This window comes from Apteryx mantelli, chromosome Z (assembly GCF_036417845.1).
Source record: "Apteryx mantelli isolate bAptMan1 chromosome Z, bAptMan1.hap1, whole genome shotgun sequence".
NCBI classification, from domain to species: domain Eukaryota; kingdom Metazoa; phylum Chordata; class Aves; order Apterygiformes; family Apterygidae; genus Apteryx; species Apteryx mantelli.
Genome location: NC_090020.1, coordinates 73,004,874 through 73,024,177, shown reverse-complemented (window position 1 = coordinate 73,024,177; position 19,304 = coordinate 73,004,874). Strand labels below are relative to the sequence as shown.

At 36.4% G+C, this 19,304-nt stretch overlaps 1 protein-coding gene across 3 annotated transcripts in view; it reads left to right on the top strand.

Moving 5' to 3' along the window:
- WDR70 (WD repeat domain 70) overlaps positions 1–19,304 on the top strand; it is a 147,251-nt gene that overhangs the window by 96,262 nt on the left and 31,685 nt on the right. For all 3 annotated transcript variants that reach the window (XM_067315830.1, XM_067315829.1, XM_067315828.1), the window contains 3 exons: positions 7,831–7,930; positions 14,335–14,419; positions 15,477–15,615. In XM_067315830.1, coding sequence (XP_067171931.1) covers positions 7,831–7,930; positions 14,335–14,419; positions 15,477–15,615 — 324 coding nt within the window. The remainder of the gene's footprint in view (positions 1–7,830; positions 7,931–14,334; positions 14,420–15,476; positions 15,616–19,304) is intronic.

Sequence of the window (19,304 nt, the reverse complement as noted above, 5' to 3'; positions counted from 1 at the left end):
CAGTGTCTCTTTAGGATTACTAAAATGATCTTAAACTTTGGGAACACTGAAGGCTGGAAGAACGTGAGAAAGTATATTGAATTATGGTGGGAATAACTTAGGGCAGTTGCATTATGGAGACATCTCTGTAGCTCCTTTATATTTTCTTGGGCTGCTTGTTTATTGTAAATAGACAAAAAGGCTACTTTTAAATGATGAAACTCTGGTGGTTTTGGAAATGCTCTGTTTACATAGATGAGTTCACAGAGATCTGTGGACTTACAGTGATGTTGTATTATGGTTGTATCTTTTAAGTGTAAATTTCTAATGGAGTTCTGTGGAAGAAACAATTGATCAAATTTGGTTCTTTTCTGAGAAGGCGGAGGAACCTTTGACAGCTGGGCAAGTCTGTCTGAGGATGATTAAATTTTTTTTGAAAGAGGCAAAAGGGTATTTTTTTGGCTTACAGAAGCCATATTTATGATAGGAAAACCATAAATTCGCTAGGTTAGGATGGGATGGGCTAGATAAATTATGAAAAGATACAAAGAACATTTCTTCTACATGCTCATACGTTTTTCACATGCAGTATAAAAATCCCCAAAGGAAGCCAACTGAATAGATTCCAAAGACTATTTTTATTAGCAATATTTATTGTTTTTTGTGGCCAAGACAGATTATTTTCTCAAATGCAAAGTTTGACAATGCAGCCAAACATTCAGTTGGGGTTTCATTTTTAAACCATTAGGCAAATATTTAGCAATGCTGTTAAGAAGCCATCTTCCCAAAATGGGATTCCCGAAATCTTTCTTGATAGTTTCTTATTGTTTAAATGAATTCATCTACTGTGGTAAACAATATTCTTAAAAATTGACAGCTGTAGATGGTGAAGAAAGCAAGGTCAGTTAGAAAGGACTTTCTCATCATTCTGAACTGGTCCAGAGACTTCTTTAAGGCAAGTCAGCCTGTTGGTTTCCTTGTTTTGTCTAAAACCACATTTGGTCAAATGTTTTGGGTGCCTTGCCTTGTTGTCTTTGGTGTAAATATTAGAGAAGTCTTTGGATTTATAGAAATCAACTTTTTATATCAGTTTCACTAAAGAAAATGCCAATTCATTTTTCGCTGTGCTTGACTACACTGCTCTATGGCCCATCTTGTAAGAATGCTGTTTTCCGTAACATCCTGATGTTTTCAGATCAAGCATTTCACTCTTGTGTTTTTATTTCAGTCAATAGTTCCATGATATAATTCATGATTTATTATAGGGGATTGAAGATTTTATAGGCATTAAAAACAGTTCTAGAACTGTTTACTTTTTCTAACTTATTTTTCTGGTTATGTAGGTTTTTCATCACAATACAATTCCTTGCTTCTGCTCAAGAAAAGCAGCAGAATATTAAGAAAAAGCCAAGCATTTTGTCTGTTCATTCGCAGTAAATAACTAGCAACGCTTCTGTATGATATATATGTTAAAGATTATTGGAAGATATTGAACCATAATTGAGTGTGTGAGCTTAAACACAAGATCCCAAGGACCTGCCTCCCCCCAGAATATCAACCCTCCACCCAGAAAATGATCCTAGTTGCAACAGATGAGAATATAATAAACATACAAGTTAGTTAAATACAGTGGCCAGTCAGATGTACAGATTATGGCAAATAAAGTTAGGTAACCATATTCATTATGGGTTAATTAGGATTTAGAGAAATGAAGGAGTGTTTAAGGTCTGCTAATGAAACATGAAAATGTAACTGAGATAGAAAATCACAGAGGAGAGCAAATCATAAAACAGTATAATGACATAAACACTAAACCCTCCAATTTCACAAGTTAATCTTGTTTTGCATCAATATGACCATTACTTAAATAGCACCGGTTTCTATGCCATGGTGGTAGAGTACCGAAGTGGTAGAGCACTGAAGAGCTGTAAGATAAATTGAAAGCCCAGAGAACACATTTAAAGAGACTTAACAAAAGCAACTGATGATAGTCTGCAACTAGCTACTCAGGGAAAAACTGATAAATTCCTGAATTCAGCTGGCAAAGACTGACTAGATATTTCAGAAGTGATATACTAAATCCAGGGAGTACAGTTAAATCTCTTTTCTGGGGTATGGCTGAGAGCAAAGTGAATATGCTTAGTTCAGTAGAGATGACTGAATGGGGGATGGGGAAATAAAAATTTGGAAAGTAAAACTCTTTGATTGGGAATGTTTCTTTCTTGTCAGTTGAGATCACAGCTCTTTGTGACTGCTGGCTGTCTCTGATGCGATCACCTTCAACACAAACCCTGACTACTTTTCTCAGTTGTGACTAACAAAAAGGTTTCTGTGAGGTTTCTTTTTTTTTCTTGCAGCTTTAGCTTATGCCTTTGTCACCTCAATAGTGGACTATGATAATATGTTGTCTTGGAATGCTTTTATGTTTGTTAAAAATTGTAATTTTTACACTGAATGTAGTCAGTGTCAACTAGGTTGTTTTGCTGAGACCATCTTACTCCAGTGAAATTGGTGGTTTTAATCTCAAAAAGCCATATATGGTTTGGGACTTGCCTTTGTGGTAGCTCTGCCTGGCTAGTCCTGCCCTTCTGCCTCACATTTGCAATCAGTATAAGTACCTGAGTTGGAAATTCTCCTGGATGTGAAAGAGAGGGAGGTGAGTATGGGAGGCATCTCTAGAAATCACCTCTCCTGTTCAGAAAACACCTTCCCTGTGCTGAAATAAGCTTGAATAGACTTCATGTCGCTTATGGCACGCTCACTATTGAATAAAGCTTCTTTTGCTGTAGCCAGGATAGTAGTTGCATAGTTGGTTGTGTTTGCAGATGACATTAAGTGGAATAAAATAAAGGTTAATAAATGAGTAAATTTTGTCGTGTATCTATAAAACAGAAAGATGGCTATAGCAGAAGCTTTGTCACTACTTTACAGATTTCACTTTCCCTGCTGCCTACCTTTATTTACTGCCTCTGCTTTTAAAAACATCTCAAAGATGTTAGTGACAAGAAGGAAGAAGAATGGCTTGGCTGGGACATAGTTGTCTCCTTAAATAAAAGGGGGTGAGGGAAGAAAAAGCATTAGATAAAGTGTCAGCTTACTATGAAACATTGTATCCTTGAAACAATGTGGAAAGTTCAGAAGTTTCATTAGTTAAATGTATTGTGTTTCTCATGGAGGTGGCTTAGATATCAGCGGTTAGCAAACTGACTAGGTTTATCTTCTGCTTTTCATTGAACATGTCTTATTTAGGATCCTGGGGACTGAGAACAGCTTGTGTGATGCAGAATCCTAACCACATGGCTCTGGTGTAGGTCATTAGGTTGCAATAAACACGTCATGCAGCCACTGTCGTCTTCACTTCCCATATAGCTCTGCTTCAATCCACCAAGAATTTTTGTACAAAGGGTATTCATTAATGATGATAATAATTCGTCATGTAGCTTGCTTTTTCTTCATCTTTTCTCTGGCTTCCTTTTTATTTTCTGGTTCTCGTTCTCTCTGTGAAGACTGTGACAATTGCAAACTCTCACATTCTTCTGTTATCCCAGCTTTTTTTGATACTTCTGGAAACTGCCTCCTTTCTCACATGTGCTTCATGTTTTCTGCCTGTCATTTCATGTTGCCCACAAGTCCAGTCAGCTGTAATTGCTTAATAAAAATAGATGTGCTAATTCAAAGCTAGAAAGTGTTTACACTGATGGAGTTGCTTGCTAGAATGCTTTCAAACAAGTTGCAAAAGACAGGGTGTTACTACAGAATTTGCTGAAATAGCTAAATGTTTAAAAATTATTAATGAACTTGCCAAATTTTGCATGGCATATTAATAGTGCTCCGTAATAGTGGACACCTCTGCAATGAAAGGAGAGGGGTAAGGGGCGAAATGTGGGTATGCTTTATCCTAATTTATCTATATATCTTTATCTAGTGGTTCAATGCTCTCTCCCTCCCTGACTCAAACTTCTGAAATGCGTGCATTAGTTCTTTTGTTTCATGTCTTTCCAGCAAGAAATGTTCTGATGACAATTTTTTTGCCAATGATTTGTTAGCAAGATTAGACATCAGTTAAATATGTTAAGAGGCTAGAGGCCAAACACATTATTTTCTTTGAAAACTGCACCAAACATTTGCCAGTGTGTGTAAAAACTTCTTGTTCAACCTTCAATCATTTTTAGAGCAACCTTCAATCATTTTAGAATATTTGATTTAGTGTTACAATTCAGGGTTATATTCCTTTGCAGAATAATATATGGAGGGCAAGCTTGCAGAGCTCAAAGTTAGGAAAACAATCTTCTCACTGGTAAACTGAGTAAATTTATTTTTAAAGTCAAACAGAATTGCTGATGCAATCTGATTGCCTTTTAGAAGTGTCTTAGCTGCTTTAGAAATTCATGTAAATTAAGATGGATAGATTTGGGCTATATTTGTTCTACTGCTTTCTTTTTTGTGATTAAGGGACATATAATGTCTGAGTCTTGGACATCTGTATGTTGCCATTTGTCTTTTCAAATGGGACAGCTGAAAAAGGGTAAGAGTTGGTGGAAGTGTAGACACTTCATTGAAAAGTGAGCGACGTTTTTCAGGTGAGCTGTTTATTTCCAGAGAGATGCAGTCTAGGTTTGATCAGATGAATTCATAAATTCATGTTAAATATAATCTATACCTTTTACCAGAGAAAGGGAGGTAAGGAGAAACAAAACACCTGAAATGGTGTGTGATTTACTGTATTTTTTAAGTAGTAAGACAACAGAGAAAACGCTTTGGTTGGATCCAAAATCATTTCCTTATTTTAGTTTGTATAGAAAATGACAAGAAAAGGGAGGGGATTTCAGATTAACCCAGAATGAAATGAAAGAAAAAAAAAAAAACCCTTGCAGTAGCCTGGGCAGCGAAATGAAAAAAGGATGTTATTTTAACAGATGTACGTTGCTGTGACATTGTTGGGGAGGGAGTGGGAGTGTTGAATGGGCAAGTGCTGTGAAGTCTAAACTAAGTATTTCCAATTCATTTGAAATAGCTGAATACCATATTTTGATCTTTCTGTCATTTTTTTTAGGTGTGATTATTAACTGTTTATGATGTTTCTTTATGTATCCGTGGTATTTTATAAAGAGAAAATACATAATTTTAATTACTTCTTAGTGTTTAACAAATATTACAGAATATTTATTTTCTGATAACTAATTCACAGTTTATCCTCTGTGTATGTTATCACATATTTGGAAAATTTCGTGTAATTGGATGCATAAAATATGTTTCTTAGTATTTAAAAACAACACCCCAACACAGACTTACAGTTTTAAATTGCAATCTGTTCATAGAATTTCTCCAGGATATGCGTAACTGGTTAGAAGTGACAGTCATTTCAAAACTTGGTCTCAGAACAAGTGTTGTGGATAAATCTAGGTTATTACATTTTCCCTCCCTACTATAAGAAGCATTTACTTAATGTTTTACACCCTCTTTTGTTTGTTGTAGAGTCATTTGGGGAATGAATGGCTTATGTGACTCCTCTCAAAACCTAACTAAATCTGCACACCCCAATAAGTTTACAGTCATTACTGAAATGTCATAACACACAGATTCTCTAGATTTTGGAACAAATTTAGAACAAATATTTGAATAGGTAAACAACATCAATTACTTCAGTAGCTTGGGTCTTTTGCATGCAAAATAGCCCATTAAAAGAGCCTCAGTGAGGTGCGTAGTCGTAAATTAGGAGAAACAATAACTGAGGTTTTCTGTGCAAGCTTAACTCGGTCTTTCTGTGTGTTTGCATTATTTGATCACATCCTACTTTTTTTTTTTTTCTGTAGAACTGTTTCTTTTTTAATATATAAATTGGATAGTATTCACTGAGTAAGTAGTTGTTCAGTATTCTGTCCTTTTACTGTTGGTGTGTGATTCTAGATCTGACTAACTGCACACTGTTCAAACCCTTCTCCAAAAACATATGCGTTTCTATATATTTTTTCTATTTTGCTTATCACTATGGTAAATAAAGGACTTGGAGGTCACTAATTAGTCTTCCTCTCCTCTGTGAGAAGAGTGGTTTGTTTTAATCCTCATCTTACAGGCACAGGCAACCTTTAATTCTTGAATGCTTGATTTTCCAACTACATTAATTTATCTTAGGAAAAGAGGACAAATGAGATATGAATTTCCTAGGTGGGTAAAAAGAACCCAACCTGTCTCAAATTCTTTTATTTCCCTCTGTTCCCCCTTCCTCTATATTCCCTCCAGTTTCTGTTTCCATTTGGATTCTTCCTCATCTCTTCCTTCCCTCTTCACTCCTGGATGCCCATGTGGTTCCAGTTTATCCCCTCCAGGTCCCTTGCTTTATCCCCACTTTTCTGGGCTCCTTATCCTAGCTCAAAATGTCCCCATATGCTGAAATACTGTTTGTGCCTGTTTAATTCTAATTTTCCTTTACAGTGCTCCAGCCCTGTCCCATAGGTTCTTGTCGGGTCTGCTCTCTCCTGTGCTTTCTCTGAAATGCAGTAGTTTCCTTTCCTCCTCAGTTTCCTTAGACTCCTAGCCGCAGTCTGATCTTTCCCTGCCATTGGTTTCACTTTCTTTCTCTCTAGTCAAACTCCTTTACACTCAGTGTCCCCTTTTGCCAACTGTCAGTCTTGCTGAACTTCCCTATCCCTGGCGTGGGATGTGATCGTTTGCTCTTGTGCAGACACAGCTTAGTTATAAATGCAAGTTACAGGGTTTGCACGCACAGGATGGGCTCTCAGGAGTTTTGCAGGATTCTGGGTGAAGTACATTTGCCCTACATTTTCTAATCTTATATTTTGATCTAGTTTAGCTGAATTTTCGAGGGAGGCCCTCGCTCCTGAATGCCATCTGGCCATCTTGACTGCTGTTTTGCCAAAGGTAGAAGCCTTAGGCAGGCATTGAGCATGTTGCTGATTTTTAAGTATTTAGTGATGGAGTCTCCATTAGTGATGAAAAATGAATGATATTGCTAAGTGAAAGTGAAGAATGGTTAAATTAACAAGAAAGTATGTATGTGAAAAGCATCTTGGTATCTTAGTCAAGACCTTTGATTTTTTGGTTAGGAAGCAGGAAAGCTGTGTTTTGCAAAAATGCTGGGATTTAATACAAGATTTTCATAGGACGTTTCTCTCCATTTAATAGAAGAGGATTTTTTTAGGGATTTGACTAAACTGTGACTTAATACAGAAAAAGTCTACTCTACACTAGAACAAGATGCTAATCTGAAAGTAATTTCTATCTTTCTCTAGGATTACTAGGGGAATATAATTAAAAATAAAAACATACAGCATTCCCAAGCTTGAATTTTACTGCAGCTAAATGGAACACAAACCTCAGAATATCTGAGCTTTGTTCTAAATCTATAACCCATTAATTTTGGCAAGGTTGAAAAATACCAAAAGCACATTCTTCCAATCCTTCTTTCAAGTCCTTTCCAAAGTATGTATAATGTATTTTGGCATTTTTAAACTGTAAGTCTGCTTAGAGGGGTGATGAGACCTGTCTTAAAATGTATAATTATCTTAACCAGGCATAACTACCTTTATTCAGCACTAGTGGGAGTTTTCAAGGGTGCTGATGCTTTGTAAATGTGGACTGTATAATTGGATTTATGAAAAAATTAGATTTTGCGTTCAAACTCTTCTTGGTATGAAAACCTGTTATGAAGCATACATGACATTTCTAAAAATCCCTAGAAATATTTAGCTTCTCTACCCATTAACACTAAAAATGCGAGTCCTTCTTGTTAAATTTAGGAATAGCAGCAACGTGCACAAAATGCTATAAAGAAACGTTTAGCCAGTCTTGAAGCAAGCAAACTTTTTAATGTGTTATTTCTTTGACGAGCAGGTACATACCAAGTTCCACTGCAGGCAAGCCCATGCCCCTGGCACTGACACTTCATGCCTGACATTTTCCTATGATGGTACCGCCCTTGCCAGCCGGGGAGGTAGGTGATTAAAAGAACTCTTTGATGTGTTGAATGCAAAATGGTTTTAACTTTTACTAACGTATAAATGGTTCAGTAAACAAACTATTTAAATCATAACATCATTAAATGTACTTATTCTTGGTGGTGGTAAGATAGTGAAATAAGGTATTAGTGACTTATACGTGAAGTGTTTCTCAAATTACATCTTCTGTTATGATACTCCATTCAGTACTATGCTTGTGAAAGGGCATTTTTACAGCAGTCAAGGAATATTTTAAGAGAACCATGCTGTTTATATTATACAGTTCTTGATCTGCTTTCTTGTCTAGTATTAATAATCCACCACAAAGGAAATTATTAGCTTAATTAAAAATAACATAAGAGAAATTTCATTATTTAGTTCTTTAGTTCTTAGAAGGTTATTGTCTCTCAATACGAGTATCTGTGTTCTGGAGTTATTGTGACTAATTCCTCAAGCTGCTTCCTTATGCAATGTGCTTTTTTGTCCTAACTTGAATTTTTACTTAATTTATGTCATAAGCACTATCAGGTGATGACTTGAAGTGAGTGGCCAAAATATACTGGAATGGAAAAAAAAAATTGACACGTCCACAGGACAGGAAAAAAACCCTTGTTTTATTAACTTCAGATAAAACTTTTTGCCAGGAGTCTTAGAGAACAGTAAAAATTTTGAGAGGACAAAGACCTTTTAAAGACTCATTCACTGCAGCACTAGATAGATTTGGATAGGATGGTGTGTGCTCAAGATAACTTTTAATCCAGAGGTTTGTCTATCCAGTATTTTACAGGCAGGTGCAAGCATGCAATCCAAGCTGTCTGGATGGAAACCAGCTGTAACCAGAAGCTATGTGTATGCATTAGCATGGCCCCAAGGCCAAATAAACAGGCCTAGTGAGAGACAGTATATGTTAATGCAAGCTCAGTGTTGTGCCTAAGATATATACATGACATCTGGTCAGTTTGGTGCATGGACAAAATGAAATTACATCTACAAAATACCACAGTAGAAGTATTCATAGCCTGCAAACTTTCTGAAGCAGGAGCAGCACTTCTGAGCGGCGGGCTGCAGCCTGCAGTTTTTTGCACCCTTCCCCTCACCCTGTCCCTGAGAAACAGAGTGGCACTCATGGCTTTCACAGCCAGATGCACCTCCTTTGGGATGCCCTCTACCTCAGTTCCTTGTTTTCCTGCCCTGTTTCTAAGATCCCAAACATTATGTTCCCCAGATAACATCTTTCAGAGGAGGATGGTGGTCTCCTTGTCCTTGACAGCCCTAGGCTTACTGGGCACTTGACTTGTTTGTTAACTGCTGTCCAGACTCCTGGATTCAGAGCCAGATCAATGGGCCCTACCTAAGTGGTTGAGCTAAATACCCTCAACCTTGCTGGTCCTTACTGAACTGAACACTTACCGTATGAGCATCTTCTCCTCTTTGGAAAGTAGGCAAACCATCCAGCTTTCTGTTCTGGGCTAGGTAAAATGAAGTGCCTGTCTCCCAGTGGTGTTGCCCCCAGAAAATCCACACAGACATACCTTATATGATTAAAGAGAAATCTCTGTGTGTCTTTAAATATAAACAACAAAAAACAAAACAAAACCCCCTAATGTGAGGGATATTCAGTAGTGCTGTCTTGAATCCTCCATTTATGTAAGTTCTCTCATGTTTGAGTTTATGGATATAGATCACATAAATGACCTTTGCTTATTTTAATTGCATGTGGCACTTTTTCTTGCGAGCTCTTCCTCTTCTTAACTGTCTCCAGATTTTCTGTTTTGTTAAACAGACTTTAACTTATTTACAGCCTAACTACCACATTTTTTTTAAGCTATGTAAAATCTTGATTGATTGTTTGCAGAACATAAGATTGTACAGAAATTTGGCCCCTCAGTATGGTTAAAAAATGCTACCTTTGTCCAGCATATTTGATTGCGTTAAAAAATCTGTATGTATTCTGTGCTAAAGAATGAGGAGGATTCATACCTTATTTTGTCTTTTTTGGTTAGTGCTCTAATATGAGTATTGCTTTGGATCTGTACCAATAAAAGCAGATGTGGATCCAGCATTCATAGATTAACACACCTGCCAAGTGCTGAGGATCAAAGAGAGGATAGTTGTTTGGGGAATGGGGACTTTCGCTGAAAGCCTGCTCGACTCTCCTGCATCTGATGTAGATTCTGTGTCGCATATGAGAGAGATGAGGCAGGACTCAGCTGCAAGCACAAGGGAAAATGAAAAGCTAAGGAACTGCTTATGAGAGTTCCCAGTCTTATTCTTGTTGGGTATTAGGTAGTAACTTGACAGAAATTTAAGAAAGTGATATTTTTACACACTTGTGACCATGAAAGTTATTTTTTCTAAATGCAGTGAAGATAATATTTGGGAAACGTTTTCTTTGTTCAGCAGTGAGGAGGTAAGGACGGACTTGGGGTCCTGTTATAAAAATAATTTTTTTTTTCCTCTGGGTATGTACAGAATTTATGGAGTTAGTTTTTGTTGTTGTAATATGAAACCATTAATTTATTAATTCCATGAATCTCATCAAAGTCATTTGTTTAATTTATTTTCTTTGATAGGAACAGTGTGCAGACTTAGTGCCATCTTAATGTAGGAAACCAGTTCATTGTAGTTGAATTCAGTGAAAACTATTCACCTCTAAACCTGTCAAATAGCTTTAGCATATACATGCTTTCTTTAGGGCTGAAAATGAAGTTTTTCTGTTTGTTTTTTTTTCTCTTCCTTTTTTACGTTTTAGATGTATTTCTCTTTTCAAAATATTCTCATGGAAAAAGAAAACAATTATAAAGTTAGTTTAAAAAGTAGAAACATCTTGAGTACAGTGGCCTGAACATTCAGGGATTGTGCAGCAGCATATGTAGTGAATTCCTATTTTGTGAAGAGTAATATATATTGCTCTTTATGGTAAATACAAATATTAGCACTTTAAAAATCCAGTGGTTTTAAATCAACTGCTTCTCAGTAGTTAAAACCAAGGTTCATTTGAAACAAATACTAAAAATGCATTCATTAGCATTAGTGAGTATAACCAACTATTTGTACTACTTGGAGTTCAAACGGCCTTCTCACAGTGTTCCAGTATTCTTCATTTCCATATGTATAGAGAGGAGGATATACTTAAATATTTGGCCAGGCTGGTATATCTGTCCAGTGGGTAAAGTTTGGTGGGGATCAGGTGGTCCTGAGAGCTGCTCCAAGTGTAAATGCTGAACTGCTGATTAGTGACATCCCCTCCCCAAGCTAGGCGCTGGCGTTCAGCGCTTGGCTCCTTGTGAGCGTGATCCTGGCTTGGGGCCCCTCATGCAGGAGTTCTGATGTTGCAGCTCCTGTTGCTGAACCAGTGCAGAACGCAAGAAGGATGTACCTTGCTCTGTCAGGTGCCTCTCATGGCACGTAGTTTAGGCCTTCGCAGAAAGGCTCTGAGTTTATAAACACACAGTGTTCTGGTGCTCTCTTTCTCTTTTTGTGCTATGCCTTTCCTTTGCTGTATTTTAAAAAAAATCTCATTTCCTTTATTTCTTTGTTTTCCCCAGTGTTCTTTGTGAGTGTCTGTCCTTGAGCTTTGCTTTCAACACAAGACTTCCTCTTAAAATAAGAGCTCCTTGAAGGTTGTTGCTGACTTTGGACTTTATGAGTTTCTGGCAACACTTTATTTTGGCAGTGCTTTCACTTCGTTTGGGGCCATCTGCATTCATTTACTTGTCTTCCTGGTCAGTATTTACCATAAAGAAAAAAATCAGACAAAGTCCTTGTAATCTCAGTGCACTGGCCTTATTTCGACTAAAAGCCATTTACAAAATATCTATCCTGGCTCACCAAAAATTGTTTTTCTAGTAGGTGGTTCTTACCTCTTGATAAATCTGATGCTCAGTCCTATTGGGAGAACAGTGTCTGACCTGATCATATCAGGCTAGAGTCTGATTCCTGGTATGCTTCTTATTCAAATGGTGAAGAACAGCGTTGGAAATGTTGTTTGAAATGCTATAGAAGAAATTCGGCCGGCGTCTGGGAGAAGTCTGCCATCAGGACAAATATTAAATGATCCAAAAGTGGACAAATTTGAATGCTTCATACTGAACTGCACGACTTCTGACTTTGTGTCTTTCTTTAAAAGTAACTATTTTAGCCATGTGTGAAGTAGTTAAAAATAGATCAGTACTGCTGCAGCTTCTTGTAAAGAAGCATTCAACATACAAGGATGCTATTGAAAATATCCTTGGTGTTGTGGAATATTAATATGTCTGTTTTCTTAGAGACAGTGATTTCAATTCCTAATGCAAATTAGATTCAAACAAGAATGTCTGATTTGGAACACACCAAATTTTAATTGGAAGATGGCTTTGGGCAAATCTTACATTATTTTTAAAGATGATAAAAATTTCATAGTATTGGCCAAGTCATTCTACTAGCATTTCGCCCTTTCCAAATACTTACGAACAATTTTTGCACTGTGGAAGAGAGTGTTGATTTGAAATCAACCACAGTTTCTAGAGTCTTTCTGGCTTCTTCTAATTTTTTAAACCAACACAGTACACTTTCTTGTTAGCAAAAGAGCTGTATCTAAATGTCTGACTGCATCTCTCCTGCTAAAGCCTGGCAGGACTACAGCTTGAAGATCATGTCAAGGCTCATTCCACTGGGAACAGCACAGCCTTGGCTGCTAGCCTTAGATCTGTCCCTATCCAGGAGATTTGCAGAGCGGCCAAATGGTATCCTTTGCATACATTTATAAAGTGCTGGTGCTTTAGATATAACATCTAGACGATAAGTGTTTTTTTGTTGGGGGTGGGAAGGGAAAGGGAGGGTCCATATTACAAGTCCAAATGCTTTGAAGTGTTTGGGATGGAGTCTACTATGAAACAATAAGAAAATAGATATTCCCAAAATAGGGACTCAACATTTTTCTTTCTTGTCACTTTTCGGCTTCCCAACGAGCAGAAATATACTCTGCTCTAGACATCATTTATTTAAGTTGTCCACTTCTTAAAAATATTTTGTAGTAAGGAGTTATCCTAGTCTTTAATATAAACATACATGATGTACGAGGCCACACATTACTGCTTTCCCTGTAAAGGGTACTGCTGGCCTTGATTTCTTTTGTTACGGCATGTTACTTTTTTTTTTTTTTTTTTTTTTTTAAACATTTTATTTCCAAGGCCTCCTTTGAGCTCTTAATCTCAAAGACTGGAAGTCCACAGAATACTTTTAGACAACAGAAAATTACTTCCATGCAAGGTTTGGGCTTGGAGGGAAGCAGGTCTGTGGATTACCAGTCACTTGCCTACCTCTCCTCCTAGGTCAGGAAGACTTTATAACTTTTTGTCTAAAATTAATCTCCTGATATTTTTAAGGTGAAATGTGGTTTAAAAGTCCTTTCCCCCCCCACCACCCTTGAAAGCACTGCGGCACTGATTTTGAATGCAAAGGGATGTCTAGGTGCCTGAGCAAGGTGCCTCAGGACTCAAAATTCTGTAACTCATCTCATGCTAGAAATATGTATCCCGGAGGGATGATCAGCAGAGATGTAGATCTCTCTGAGAATAAGTAACTAATCTCTTTTTTTTTTTTTTTTTTTGTTCTCACTTTGTTAATATGTCATAACTTTTCAAAAGGGAATAAACAGCCCGACTTTTACGGGCCTACGGAGTTGCGCGATGTGTATCAAACACAGATGAGAACTGCTATAAATGTCTTACTCTAACCTTGATTTTGGCTTGTTTGGCAAAAGGTGTTCTGGAAGGGTGTGAAAAGGTTTCATTACAGCAAGTGTGGGTTCGCTTGCTTCCCTTCTCTGCCTTCCCCAAGGAATTCTGCCTGATTCCAGGGCCTGTTCTCCATATTGAGATTGTAGTTTGTTCCTGTTTGCCTGCTAAAGAAGCAGAAGGTCTTCATGTGCCTTTCATTCTTCCTGGTCATTTTTCCAGGGCAGGTAGAAACCAGCCACATAAAACCTGTTTAACTTTTTTAACTAATCCATCCACAGTAACATTGTAATTTCTGTTAAAATCTTAAGCAAAAGTTTAAATTTACTACTACTTAATAAAGCACCAAACCTCACAAACACAGAATAAGTGATAAGTTAGTGTTTGAGGAATTTGATTCTGATGTGGATAGTTGTTGTTGGTAGGAGAGATTGCTGTGATGGAGTTGAGCTATTGAGAAGTTCCTGCTCTACTGGGGTGCATCAGGTGGGAATTTTCATCCTTACACTTTCATAGCCATTTAGGGACGACTTCCTCCCCCATCCCCATTTTGAATGTTTCTTCCCTTATCATTCTCTTCCTTTTCCTATGTCTTTTCATGTCTGAGGATGAAATTTTCTGCAAATGTCTAAGTTCTTGACTTTAATTCTTTATTGCTAACTTTTGTCTCTCTTGTTTCACAGGAGATGATACTTTAAAGATATGGGATATTAGACAATTTAAAAAGCCTCTTAATTCAGCTGAAAGGCTGTCCAGCTTCTTTCCAATGTAAGTATGCTGATTTATTCCAGCTAGTAGAAATAGCAGTAGCTGGGCTGAGCAGGAGGGAGTATACGGAAGTTCAATTTCTCAGTTCTCACTAGATCCGAAACGGAGCAAGGAGGACTCCTTATTCTTAGCTATTTTAGGACTTTACACGGTTTTCAAATATCTCCTATTTTCTATGATAATTAATAGCTAGCTCTGTTTGTTATATGCCATTTTTTATCTCATACCTCTCCAGTCTAATTAGATTATAAACTTTTCAGAAGGAGGCCAGTTCATTGCCATACGTATGTATAATGAGACATATAAACAAGCCTCATTCCTTTTTGATCTATGATTAATAAAAAAGATTAGAGCTGAATTGAAAAGTAGACATAGCATAAAGGTGCAAGGTGTGAGTTCAAGTTATGATCAAGTTCTGGTGACTGAGTTCTCTAGGACTTAAATATTATGTTTTACTATATAATGCAGAAGTACTACATTTTGTATTTTTATTGGTATTACCTGCATTTCTATAGCTGTAGCACAGCCAAATCCAACTCTAAGGACAATTTATACTTTTGAAATAAGATCTTGAGCAGGAAGGTCAGGGATAGATCAATCTTGAAGTCACAACCACTGTATTTTGTAGCATAGACAGACGGAGGAAAAGTAAACAGACAAATATTTTTAGCCACTATATAAACACACTGCTGTGCAGCATTGAAGAATATATCATTAGTGAAAACAGATTTCATGATGCATTTGTTTGCTTACTGAATGATGTTAAACAGATTTTGAAAATACTTTTTTTGTTTTTGCTTGTTTCTGATGCTGAAAAGTGTACAAGACTTTTGAGAGGAGGAGGCTTTTTCAGGGTGGGGTTTTTGTCAGTTTTGCATGTTCTGTGCACACTGTCATTGTAAATGTTAACTGATGTCCAATAAAAGATTTTTTTAAGCCTTGTCTTAAAAGTATTAACAAACAAAAAGGATTATTTTTAAAGAGAGTAATTTATAAATATGTGCCCTACATATTAATTATCGGTTTGTTCAGTATGATGTTTTATTTTCTTCTGCAGGACAGATTGCTGTTTCAGCCCTGATGATAAAATACTTGTCACAGGCACCTCTGTTAAGAAAGGTGGTGGCTGTGGGAAGCTTTTTTTCTTTGATCGTGAGACATTCCAGAAGTTGTATGAGATAGACGTTACAAATGCAGTATGTATTTTATTTTAGTTTTCTTTATTCCACTGTTCAAAGTATGAATGAAATCATATTCATATGCTTTATTTTCTTTATGCGGGTAATGACCTATTAACACTACTGTAATTTTTCTACTCCATTTTTAAGAGCAAGTATGACTAGAGGTAGAATGCCCTGAATAAGTGCTATTGTGCTTTCAATTAAAATAAAATTAAAGAAAAAAAAAAGTCTTGGAACAAAGTATTTAAGCACTAGGAGATCCCCGCTTTGGTGTTACTATTTGTCAAGATTTTTCTGAACCCTTCCAGAGCTGTAAAATGAGGCCTAAACCCTAAAATTCTCACATACATGTTTATGCTATTTAGTCCACCCGTTCTCATAGTAAAATGCCATATTGTGACAGAACCCCAACTTGTCCCTGAAGCTAGACTTGTGATTATTTATAGAATGTATTTCAGTGGACTCTAGCTTGTATAAACGCAGTAATTTTGTGGCAAAATAAAAGGTATCACTAGGAAACCCTCTATCAAAAAATCCTGTTCTTAATAGAAATACAAAATCCTAAAATTGTGAATCTGTAATACAGAAGAGTCTGTGCATTACTTGAACAGCTCATCTGTTTCCTTGTACTGGAGGAAAAGTTTAATATCATATTTGAAAAAAAAAAAAAGGTCCTTTCACCTTTATGGTGCACGTAACCAAGCATGTAGATTATGGCAAAGCTGGGAGAAAGTCAAACAGTTGCGATTGCTTAAGTATGAGGCATTTCCAGGAGTTGTTCGAGTCTATCACTGTCACACTGTAGTGTTTCAGGATATTGCTTTCTCCTTTGGCACTTTTCTTAACCCACCTGTTACGGTGCAGTGGTCTTTATTAGCAGAGCGCACCAAAACACTTCTGCTGGAGTTCATTTACACTGTATTTACATTTATATTTATTTTTCTTTTCAAATCCCATTTTCTCTTCTAAATTCATCCTACAAAATCTGCTTATGGCTGAATGTTATATCACTCATTTCTTTGGCAGCAGGCTTGCAAATCAAAAACACAGAAGTCATGGTAAAGCAGAAAGAGTGTGGCTTTCTGAAGGGCAGAAAAAACCCTATTTTTATTTTGAACAGATACACTCTAAATATATTTTTTATATTACATTGGAAATTTCATTGGAATTTTTATTTCTCTGAAGATAACCTAAATTGTATTAATTGTGTTTTCAGTTTTCCTCCTATGGAACAGGCCAAAACCTTAACTTAGCTCTTAGGGATTTCTGATGGATTTTTTTTTTTTTTCTGATACAAGTATTATATCCTTTTTTGGAGACAAAATGTGAATGCCTCAGTATCCCCTCTGAAATTTCATGACAGATCAAAGGCAACCAACCGTGTAAGTTAAAGTGTGGGAGGTAGATTCTCATAGGAGCTCTTCTGAGACACAGGAAATAAAATAGCTTAGCAATTATGTTCACAATGAACATGGACTCCTTAGAGCTAAATGTCTGGACTTGGTCATGTTGGCATCTTCATTTTGTGGTGGAGAGGTCAGTAATAGTGTATGGAAACTTCCCTTTAGCTTTAAGTTCTCAGGAATGAGAAGCTCGTCAATGATGGTGCCTGTTAGCCTGCATCTGTGAAAGAAATTAAATGGTAAGAATTACTGCTCATCAGCCTATCTGCTCTGTGTTCAAATGGAATATAATTTTCAATGGCTGACATTATCTCTCAGAAAAACAATTTTTTTAAATTTCTTTGAGATAGAGAGTCTGTTTACCTGCTCAGGTAGGTGATGCAATGGGAGAGTTCAGAAGAAATTTTTTTACTGTGAGTTATTCTCAGAATTGGGAACTGAAGTTCTGTTAATTCAAAAGGCAGAAGAAATAAGGAGCTGAGAACCAACAGCAGGAAATTGTTGGAAAAACAAAATTAGGGGCCGGTAATTGGCTTCACTGGGTCCACTCACGCACTATAAATTTAAGCATGAGTACAAATCTCAGCAGGTTCAGAATTTTGTACTATAAATGTATATAGGTGCTGATATTTATATAGTACTTTTTAAAACTAGTAAATTACTTCTATCTATTGAGTTTTAGTGCTGTTGTCTTTCTTCATTTGTAGTTATAAAATTTAAGACTGCTTTGCATGTAATGGATCAAATGAAACAATACTAGAAATAGTGGATGAAGAATTGAGACTTATAAATGCTATTCTTATGACATAATTTTTAGTGAGCCAGCACTAATAATACCTCTGAAATCAGTCTGTCTAGCTTCCAACTTCAACACTACACATCTGAGAAAAACATAGTTAAACATATCAACTTCAATCTAAAAGAAGGAGAATCACTATGTGGTGTTTTAAAATAAAAGCAGCGTATTTTTTCAAGATATTTCTGTTGTATCCTTCAGTTTTTTCAGTAGTTTTCTTCATGCTTTTCTCAAATCGCAGTGTTAAATGAAATACAAATGTATAAAAGCATGCTAAAAAACAAATGAATTTTAAAGATGCAGGTGGTTGTTTTATAAGCAGTACCTGCTGCTTGCTGGAAAGCTTGTTGACCTATAAATTGATAGATTAATATCTTCTGTGTGGTTTATCAAAGCATCTTTTAGTAGTTCAGTAATTAATTACTTGCATTCTGACTACTTTCCTAGTTACCATTTTTTCCTTACAGTCTCTCAAGTATGCCAACAGAGCAGTAAGCATAGCTGAAGATAAAAATAGTATTGTCTAAGACTTCAGTTTGTCTTCTGTAGCTAATTATTCTACTACTTTACCTTTGTATATAATCTAGTGCTTAAATATGTAATTACAATGTTTGTAATTTTGTTTTTTTAAGCATCACATATATGTAGTTACTCTATGCCAATGTGTAGTAAAAGAGCACAAGTACACCAGCATGTATCATAGCATAGAGCTAGATCTGCTCTTCTCCCTCATGAAAATAATTTCAGTAATGTCAGATGGGTTTAGTCCAAACTGTTGAAGAAAACAAGCATCATTAGCCATTTATTGCAATTATGAAATGAAAATGATAAGACTTTTTGAGGGTAATTATATTCCATCTTAGTGGTACAAGGTATATAATGGGAATAACAAAAAATCTACTGTGAAGGGAAAGCATAAACTATAAAGATGGTACAATTTTTATTTTTATTTCCTTTGTTTTCACAAGGATTTTTTTAAAGGAAACTCCAGTAAGCTTAGAAAATTGAAGAACACTAAAGAACAGTAAACATTATCTTAAACCTCCTTTGTAAATAGCCAGTGCAATTGGCCTGTGAATGAACCTAGGAAGTAATGGGAAAATACTTAATGGGAATGTTTGACCAAAGCAGTGTCTGACATTCCTTTCCATCATACCACACAAACCTTTTTTCACCTTTTCTTTCAAGTTTTCATGGGAAAGCCCATTACTGCTTCAAAGCTGCTGGAGTGAAACCTTGTAGTTTTACTAATGGACTAGCAGCCTGATTAGTCTCTGCTGTTGTGAATGGATGTAGAATATTAATTTGCTTTTCATTTTGTGTATTAGTCTTTTGGTTTTAGTCGCAGTCTGTGGCGAAGCTTGTGACTAAACTGTTGTGTCCACTCTTGTATGCCATCCCACCATGTAGGCACTGGGACTTCTTCAGAACTCAAGCTTGTCACATAAATAGTAATACTTTTTGAAGAAAAACTAAATACTGATAGATATATGTAAGAACAGGTA